The sequence below is a fragment of the Tupaia chinensis genome, unplaced genomic scaffold, assembly GCF_000334495.1.
Source record: "Tupaia chinensis unplaced genomic scaffold, TupChi_1.0 Scaffold000627_1, whole genome shotgun sequence".
Taxonomy (NCBI): Eukaryota; Metazoa; Chordata; class Mammalia; order Scandentia; family Tupaiidae; genus Tupaia; species Tupaia belangeri.
Window position 1 is genome coordinate 2,169,733 of NW_006160147.1, and position 9,967 is coordinate 2,179,699.

At 41.0% G+C, this 9,967-nt stretch overlaps 1 protein-coding gene across 12 annotated transcripts in view; it reads left to right on the forward strand.

Moving 5' to 3' along the window:
- The window catches only part of ZC3H11A (zinc finger CCCH-type containing 11A), a 55,333-nt gene extending 50,191 nt beyond the window's left edge, over positions 1-5,142 (forward strand). For all 12 annotated transcript variants that reach the window (XM_027776032.1, XM_027776033.1, XM_027776026.1 and 9 more), the window contains 5 exons: positions 39-118; positions 1,333-1,663; positions 2,610-2,776; positions 3,082-3,149; positions 4,220-5,142. In XM_027776032.1, coding sequence (XP_027631833.1) covers positions 39-118; positions 1,333-1,663; positions 2,610-2,776; positions 3,082-3,149; positions 4,220-4,478 — 905 coding nt within the window. In that variant the 3' untranslated portion in view covers positions 4,479-5,142. The remainder of the gene's footprint in view (positions 1-38; positions 119-1,332; positions 1,664-2,609; positions 2,777-3,081; positions 3,150-4,219) is intronic.
- The last annotated feature ends 4,825 nt before the right edge of the window (positions 5,143-9,967 follow it).

The window sequence follows — 9,967 nt, forward strand, 5'->3', positions numbered from 1 at the left end:
TAATAAAATAACTTACGATCTCTTTAATGTGAATATAGGTATGAAAGAAGAAAAGAAACTTCAGGAAGAAAGCGAAGTTACTTCCCAGAGCAGTGTTACTAGGACAGAGGCTAAAGAGGTAAGTTTATCTAAGGTCATTGTATAATTTTATCCCTGGCAAACAAGACTAGAGGGATGATAAAATGTGCTTCTAAGTTTTAGTTGATAGTATATTTCCATTAAACATTACACCAATATATTAGGTAAGTAGTTTTCCTGATGCCCAAAACTTCATATGAGAGTTTCCTATAGTTCTGTTTGTTCAATGTTCTTTGCCCTTTTTATTTATTTATTTTTAAAGAATTGTCTTATTTAACTTTATTTATTTTAATTTGACCAAGGAGGGACAGAGAGAGAAAGGGGGAGAGAGAGAATGAGAGAGAAAGTGAGAAAGCAAGGTGCCAGGTCCGGGACTCAAGCCATGGTCAGTCATGTGCGAATGCAGCACCTTTAGCCACCATGCTACTAGCCAGCCCCTTATTTTATTTTATTTATTTTTCTTTTTAAGATTTATTTATTTATTTATTTTCCACATGAGTTTTGCCAGAAAAAGAGAGAAAGAAGGCAAGATGCCAGGTCCAGGATTTGAAAACAGTCAGCCATGTGAGAATTCCAGTGCCTTAACCACCATGCCACCTGCTGACCCCTTATTTTATTTTTTTAAGTTTTTTAAGCCATGGGGCATATGTGTTAGCCAGAGGAGACGGAGGGAAAGTGAGTAATCACCTCCCAGGGAGGATTGCCACACTACAATCCCTTCTTCATTCTCTCAGGATTTGGGGCACATACACACATGCTCAGCATGATTTTTTAAGCCATAGGGCCCGGGACTCAAACCACAACCATGTGGGGATCCAGCACCTGATCATTATGCCACTTGCTGGCCCCATAACATTTGCTTTTACTGGCAACATAATATTTTTGTTATATGAATATTGCCTGTCTCTGAACATCTAGCTTTTGTTTCACAGAATTATCAATAAGAATATCTTTGTATATAAGCCTTTATGTAAATATCTGAAAATTTAGAAGTCATTACTTTTTGACTCAGGGCAATAGTTGTCTAGTCTGTACAATCTTTTTTTTTATTGTTCTCCACATGTTTTATTTTAATTTTTCATCTTTAACCATGGTATTATCTATTTAATATCAAATAACTTTTTTCCTCAGCTTCTGGATCACTTCAAACTGCTTAACTTAAATGTTAACCTGATACTTTATAAATAATAATCATCTAAGTTGTTAAAATTACTAGATTTTAATTTTAATTCTGTTATTTTAATTTATCCACAGGCTTCAGATGAAACCATAGGAGTTGACATCACTAAAGCTCAAGTCAAGAGATGCGAGACTACAAGAGAGAAGCACGTACAGAAACAGCAGGAGAGGGGAACCTCACAGAAGGAAAAATCAGTCTTGACACCCCTTCGGGGAGATGTGGCCTCTTGCAATACCCAGGTGGCAGAGAAGCCAGTGCTCACTGCTGTGCCAGGCATCACACGGCACCTGACCAAGCGGCTTCCTGTAAAGTCATCCCAGAAGGTGGAGGTTGAAACCACAGGGATTGGGGACTCAATACTGAATGTGAAATGTGCAGCACAGGCCTTGGAAAAAAGGGGTAAAGGTGAGCGTTTTATATAGTGCGGCTTGCTTCAGGTTATCAGAATTAACATTTCAGTAATGATCTCCTGACGACAGTTGGATGGATTTCATTTGTCTTAGGTACTGGTCACACAGGTGGATAGTAATATTTTTTATATTACTATACAGAGACAAAACTGAGTGAGTTATGCATTCCTTTCTCAGAATTTAAAATTGCTGCTTCTCAAAGCTTTGTCTAAGGGGCTGATAGGTGGTATGGTGGTTTAGGCGCTAAACTTCCACATGGCAAACTGTGGTTCAAGTCCCAGACCTGGTGGCTTACTTTCTCACTTTCTCTCTCTCTCTCCAAGCTTAGAAATAATAATAAATAAAATAATAATTTTTTCTTTTTTAAAAAATAGCTTTGTCTAGGGTCCAGCAGGTGGCATAATGGTTATGTCACTAGACTCCCACATAACTGACCGTGGTTTGAGTCCTGGACCTGGTGGCTTGAAACTCATGCCAGGCGCATGTGGGTGCATGCCTAAAATCCCGAGAAGAGAGTTGAGAAGAAGGGAGGGCAGCATCGCCATTCCCCCAGGAGGTGATTTCTTGCTATCTTTCTGTCTCTGACAAACACACACACACCCTATAGCAAAAAAAAAAAAAAAACTCTTTAAAAAAACAAAAAAGCTCTGTCTGAAACTTTCCATGTTACATCTTTTCTGTTCTCATAGAAGAGAAACACCAGGAAATAGAAGGACAACACTAAATTCAAGAGCCATTGGAAATGAGTCATTTGAATATATGTCTCTATGTGATGCTCCTTTAGTACAAGTCACCTGCGGATCGCTCTAGTCTCTTGGAGGCTTTTTTGTTGTTTTGTTTGTGGTACTTCGAATACTGAAGGAATTTTGGTCATTTATTTTGAGTTGTTATTTATACAAAAGAATTTTCCAGCTCTTGAGATATTTTCTTATCTCTCGTAGCTAAGCCCAAAGTGAACGTGAAGCCATCTGTGGTTAAAGTTGTTTCATCCCCTAAGTCAGCCCCAAAGCGCAAAGCGATGGAGGTGCACCCTGCAGTCATCGCAGCCGTGAAGCCGCTCAGCGCCAGCAGCGTCCTGCAGGAAAGCCCAGCCAAGAAAGCAGCCGTGGTAAGGAGCAGGTCCAGGGCACTGCCACTCCGTCCTTGTGCTGGGGAGTGGGAAGGTGGAACATGCTAGGCCCCTATATCTGCCTCTGACACTTCTGCCATTTCCTTAGCATTTCAGTTATTTGGGTTGTGACTGTACTTTACACTTAGAAGTTTGTAAAGTCTTAAGACAGGATTTTGATTGTGGATTCTTGGATTCCTTGGCTTGAAGAAAAATAACTGTGACTCAGGAAGGCAGCAAAAGGAAAGGGATATGCTCAAATGAAAAAGCTCAGTCTCTGAATTGCCTTCCTCTTCCTTTTGTAGGCTATTGTCCCACTCCTCTCTGAGGACAGACCAGCCGCTGTGCCTGAGCCAGAAAAACCTAGGGACAGGTGAGACCTTGGAATTCATTTTAACCAAACCCCAGGCCATTAGTACTATGTATTCTTTCTAGAGGACAATACCCATAAATAATATTAAACACTTACAACTTAGACATATATTATAAATCTGCTGAACTTAAAATTAATTATAAAAACATGAAATTCAGGATTGCTTTTCTTATTTGGGGGCCACAGTTTATATTTTGTTGAATTTCTGGTTTTTTAGAGAGAGGTTTTTGCTATCGGGCGCATGTGCTCGCCAGAGAGACAGAAAGCGAGAAATCACCCCCCGGGGGGATGGGCACACCGCAATCCCTTCTCCTCCATTCTCTTCTTGGGATCTTGGGTACACATTCCCAGCTTGATTTTAAGCCACTGGTTCCAGGACTTGAACCGCAGTCAACTACATGGGAGTCCAGCAACATAGCCATTATACTAACTGCTGGTCCCAAATTTCTTTTTTTCTTTTAAATAGAATTATTTTATTTAACTTTATCCATTTATTTATTTATTTTAATTGGATCAGAGAGAGAGAAAAAGTGAGAAAGCAGTCCGCCAGGTCTAGGACTTGAATCACGTTTGGCCATGTGGGAGTCCATCTCTCCTAACCACAGTGCCACCTGCCAGCCCTTTGTTAAATTTCTTAAATTATGAAAATGCTTAGTCCTGAATCGGTGAAGCCATTCCTCCTTTTTCTTTTTTTTTTTAGAGAGGTTTTTGCTATAGGGCTTGTGTGCTCTCCAGAAAGACAGAGAGACAGAAAGTGAGAAATCACCTCCTGGGGGAATGGCCATGCCACAATTCCTTCTCCATTTTCCTCTTGGCATCTTGGGCATGCATGCATGCACCTGGTGTGAGTTTAAGCCACCAGGACCAGGTCTTGAACGGCGTTCGACTACATGGAAGTCTAGCAATGTAGTCATTTCGCCATTTGCTGGTCCCAAAGCCATTCTCTCTTTATATGTATCTTCAGAAACAACTATTTTTCTGATTCGATGTGTTCCTGAGACTAAGGTGGTTTAGTCAGCCATTGAAAAAGCACAATTTTCTAATGATACAATTTTTTTTCCCTCTTACAGTCTTGTGCTGCCTCCAATCCAGTCCTCTTCAGATCCTTCACCCCCTGAAGTATCTGGCCCTTCTTCCTCCCAAATGGCCACAAAAACTCGCCGACTCAGCTCAGCCTCAACAGGAAAGCCCCCACTCTCTATGGAGGATGACTTTGAAAAGTTAATATGGGAGATTTCAGGAGGCAAATTAGAAGCTGAAATTGACCTGGATCCTGGGAAGGATGAAGATGACCTTCTGCTTGAGCTGTCAGAAATGATTGATAGCTGAAGGTGGTAGTGAGAACACTTTAAAAAAAAAAAAAAAAAAGCCAAAAAAACTGGACTTAGTTTCATCTATTATAATATTTACCTGAGATGATCGTTTCTTTAGTCTAGAATTTGCTCCGAATCAGAAGTATACCTCTGAATTACCTGTATGTGTCCTGGATTCCTTGGGGTCAGATTTTTAAACTCCCTTGATAACCATTTTGTCCATTCGATGCCATTGTTTAGCATCTTTGATAAAAAAAAAAAAAAAAAAAAAAGTTCCGTCATCCCCTTCTCTCCACAGAAAAGAGACTGAGAGGGAGATGGAAGTGAAAGGATGCAAGAGAACTCAGTGACTCCTTGAGGTATCTGTCAGTTTTGGCTTTTGTTGTACTCTTTCTTTTATGTATTGTCTTAATGTACTTGATGTTACCTGAATTTGAAATGGATGAAGACAGCTGCTACCATAAAGGACCAAATTTCATGCTACCACTAAACAAACCCCACTCAGTCTGTGTCAAATTGTATGTCTTTTTAAAAGTATTTGGAAATTCAACTAAGCTTTAAAGAGAGCTGAGCAGTCCAGGAAGCCTGTAGTATGGACATAACCCTTTGGAACTAATTTTGATGCTTCTGCTGCTCTGTAAGCCTCTGAAGAGCAATAGCTAATTTATTATTACTGTAATTTTTTTAAGGCTTTAAAGTGCCTCAGGGGTCCCCTGAAACTAATTTTCTATTTTTGGGATTTCCCTGGATTCTTTATAAGAGATGGTGATGTGATCAGAGGAATTCTTTTTTAATATGAAAGTTTTGTCCCTTCTCTTCAATACTTGCCTCTTACTGGCATTGAATTATCACAGGGACAAAAATTGTTTAATTTTTTTTTTTATTTCTAACTCCCAGGAAACTCCTCTTGCCCAGTATTTATTCGGTGCCCTTTCACCACCTGATGGGAACAAAACGAACTCATTCAAGCTGCCAATATGTGTCTATGGACCCTAGCAGTACGCCGAATTGTGCTGGAGCCAGGGATAGAGGGATGCTCTGGGGGTGTATTGTATACCTTCCAGTTTTCTTCATTTCTGAATCGAATGTTTTTTTTTGATGTTGATCTCCTTCATATCACCTCAAGGTTTAGAGTTGTGAAGGAACAAATGTGATGGGGATAATTGTATAGAAAGGAGACACGTTGTACATAATCGAAGGCAGAGGGAAGAAGGACTTGTCCAGTTTGGTGTTTCGCTGTAGTGGCCAGTCGTGTTCCTCATGGGGAGATCTGGCCCACCTGTCATGTTGGCTCCTGAGGAACTGCTGTTGTAAGCGGCTCGTCAAGAGTTGGACGTCATGTCGCCTTGTGGAGAACTGGGAGGAGGAAAAAAGCCACAGGATGGCCCATTCAGTCTTAGGAAGATCTGGATGATTCTGCATAAGCAAAAATGACTTGAAATGTGTATATAGCTCCATCTCTACCAGTCCATCTCCAGCTGACTGAGGGTTGTGTGATGGCCCTTCTCCAAAGCAGGGGTGGAATGTGCTAGTTTCACCACAGAGTTTCTGCTCGTTTTATTTTGGAATCAGCTTATAGATTCCAGGTCCATTTGTATATAACCTTCTTTTGCTTTAAAAATTTTTTTCTTTCATATTTAAAGCACTTGTATTAGTCAGTGATTCATGTTCAGCATTATTTGAACCATTCACCATTACAGAAAGAGAAATGCTTATTTGTGTTCTAAATAAAACTGGTGTAGCAAAGTCTTGACTTTGTGAGTTAAATAGCTTTAGCCTATAGTTCACCTTGACAAGAGACTCCATTCAGAATGTGGTCTTTTTTGTACCCCAATTCCACAGTTGTCACTTGGCCTTAGAAACTTTTCTTTCTTTTTCCTCCAAGAATCATTTTATTTAGGGGCCAGCAGGTGGCGTGGTGGTTAAGGCACTTTTCTCCCACATGGCCGACCATGGTTTTGGTCCTGGACCTGGCAGCTTGCTTTCTCACTTTCCCTCTCTTTCACTGTCACACTTTCTGGTCAAATTAAAAAGTAATAATAATAATAAGAGGGTAAGCAAGTGGCGTGATGGTTAAGGGCACTGGACTCCCACATGGCTGGCTGGGGCTCTAGTCCTGGGCCTGGCAGCTTGCTTTCTCTGCCCCCAATTCTGTCCCTCTCTGGTCAAATTGAAATGAATAAAGTTGAATAAAAATAATTCTTTTTTAAAAAATTATTTTATTGAACTTTATTTTATTTATTTATTTATTTTGATTTAACCAGAGAATAACAGTGAGCGAGAAAGAGGGGAAGTGAGAAGGCAAGCCGCCAGGTCCTGGACTCATCGTGGTCAGCCATGTGGGAGTCAGTGTCCTTAACTACCACACCACATGATAGCCCCAAATAAAAGTAATTCTCTAAATGAAACTGAATATAGAATTCTTTTTTAAAAAGGATTGTTATTTACTTAAAAATAGTAGTAAAAGAATTCCTGGGGACCAGCAGGTAACGTGGTGGCTAAGGTGCTGGACACTCCCACATGGCCAACCACAGTTTGAGTCCTGGTGGCTTGCTTTCTCACTTTTTCTCTGTCTCTTTCTGGTCAAATTAAAATAGATGAATGAACAAATAAAATTAAATTTTTTAAAGAATTACTTCATTTTATTTATTAATTTATTTTTAATTTGACTAGAGGGGGAAGAGAGAGAAAGTGAGAACCAAGCCACAAGGTCTGGAACTTGAACCGTGGTCAGCCATGTGGGAGTCTAGTACTATAACCACTAGTCCATCTGCTGGCTCCATATTTTATTGATTTTTAATCTCAAGATGAATGAATCCTGAAGTTCTGACCTTAACCCTAAATCCTCATGGGTTTTCATGTGGCCAGAACATAGTGTATTTCCATTCTCAACTAGTCCTTGCAACTACCACATTTAAGACATGTTTAATTGTTACAGTCATGGGAACAAAGCTGGATCTATCTGGATATAGAGAGTTTTTTTTCTTTTGCCATAGGACACATGGGCTCACCAGAGGGAGAGACAATAAGAGGAAAGTAAGAAATCATCCCCTGTAGGAGATAACCTCACTGCAACCCCTTCGCTAGGATTCTGGGCATGTACAGACATGAGCCTGGAGTGATTTTTCAGGCCGCCAGGTCCAGGACTCAGACCATGGTGGGCCGTGTGTGAGTCCAGAGCCTTAAACACTAAGCCCCTCTCCCTTTTTTAAATTGCCAGCGTTTACATGCACCCCCTAGAGGGAAGGGAAGAAAGTACCACCCTGATGGGGTGTGTTCATGCTGCAGTCCCTTCATCTTGCTAGGATTTGGGAGACATGTACATATACCCAGCATGTTTTTCTAGCTGCCATGGCTAGGATCAAACTGGTCAGTCATGTTGGATGTGGCTTGCCTTAACTACTGGACTGTGGGACCACCCCTACAAAGAGTATTTGAAGGACTAGCAGACGACATAATGGTTATATTGCTGGACTACCACGTGGTCTACTGTGGTTCAAGTCTTGGACCCGGTGGCTTAAAACTCATGCTGGTCATGTGTGCGTGTGTGCCCAAAATCCGAAGAGGAGAATGGAGAAGGGATTGTGGTGTGGCCATCCTGCCTGGGGGGTGATTTCTTGTTTTCTGTCTCTAATGAGCGCACATGCCTTATATATAGCAAAAGTCTCTCTTATAAAAAAAAGCGTGTGTGTGTGTGTGTGTGTATATATATTTATGTATATACACACACATACACTTGATACTGGGCCAGCCTGTGATGTAACAGTTAAAAGTGGCTAGATATTGGGGGATCAGCAGGTGGCATGGTGGTTAAGACACTGGACACTCCCACATGGCCAGCCATGGTTTGAGTCCTGGACCTGACCAGGTTTGCTTTCTCATTCTCTCTCTCCCTCCCTCCCTCCCTTCCTCCCTCCCTCTCTCTGTCTCTCTCCCTCTCTCTCTTTCTCTCTCTCTCTCTCTCTGGTCAAATTAAAAAAATGAATTAATGGTCCTAACCACCATGCCACCTCCTGATCCCCCAAGATCTAGCCACTTTTAACTATTACATCACAGGCTGGCCCAACATATGTATATGTATATATACACACTATACACACACACGCACTTTTTTTTTTTTTTAAGAGAGACTTGCTATAAGGCACATGCGCTCATCAGAGACAGACAGAAAGCAGGTGGCATGGTGGTTAAGGGCACTGGACTCCCACATGGTCGACTGCAGTTCACATCCTGGACCTATCAGCTTGCTTTCTCATTCTGTCCCTCTCTGATCAAATTAAATAAAAATGAATAAATGAGTAAATAAAGTTACATAATTTTCTAAAATGATGGAATAAAATAATTCATTTTTTTTTAAAAAAAGTGGCTAGATCTCACATGGCCAACTTCCCAGTTTGAATCTGGACTCTGCTTGAGAAACACCATTTGCTTCTGTGTGTGTGTGTGTGTGTGTGTGTGTGTGTGTGTGCCCAAAGTCCCAAAAGGAGAAGGGATTGTGGTCAGCCATGTGGGAGTCTAGTGCTAGACTCCATGTGAGGAATTCTCTCTCAAGCATACTATGAGCAAAAACCCTAAAAACACCAATTCAGAATTCGTATTTTTAAAAGTTAATGTAGGATAGGGACCAGCAGTTAGCATAATGGCTATATCGCTGGACTCCCATGTAGTCGACTACGGTTTGCGTCCCGGACCCGGTGGCTTAAAATTCATACTAGACACGTGTGCGTGCGTTCCCAGGATCCTGAGAGGAGAATGGAGGAGAGGGATTGCGGCGTGGCCATCCCCCTTGGGGGGGGGGGGATTTCTCGCTTTCTGTCTCTCTGTCTCTGTCTGGTGAACACACACGCCCTATAGCAAAAACTTCTCCAAAAAAAGTTAATGTAGGATTCAGAATATTTACTGAGAGGCCTATTCCTAAATTACTTGGCTTTAACTGTTAACATAGAGTCAATAGCAAAAGGCAGTAAATTGGGGGTGGGGTGCGCGCCTGGCCATCCCCCTTGGGGGGGGGGATTTCTCGCTTTCTGTCTCTCTGTCTCTGTCTGGTGAACACACACGCCCTATAGCAAAAACTTCTCCAAAAAAAGTTAATGTAGGATTCAGAATATTTACTGAGAGGCCTATTCCTAAATTACTTGGCTTTAACTGTTAACATAGAGTCAATAGCAAAAGGCAGTAAATTAAAACTTGGTATTGCCTGACCTCAGGTTTTTTGATCTTAGACTCTTAAGTGGTTTATCCTCAAATCAGAGTGAAGCAATGGCCCATAGAGGTAAGAGTAGGCATAAGCCAAAATTTAGATTCCAAAGACAGAGGAGGAATAACGTTTAATAGTAATAATAAAAATTTTGTTTTTTGAATAAATGAGTGAGATAGGAAATTTAGATGATCCAAGAACATGTGAAAGGAACAAAGGAGTTTTTGTTTCTATTTTGCTATAGAGTATGTGCTCACTGAAGAGAGACTGAGAAAGCACCCCCAAGAGGAGGTTTAAGAATTATTTGC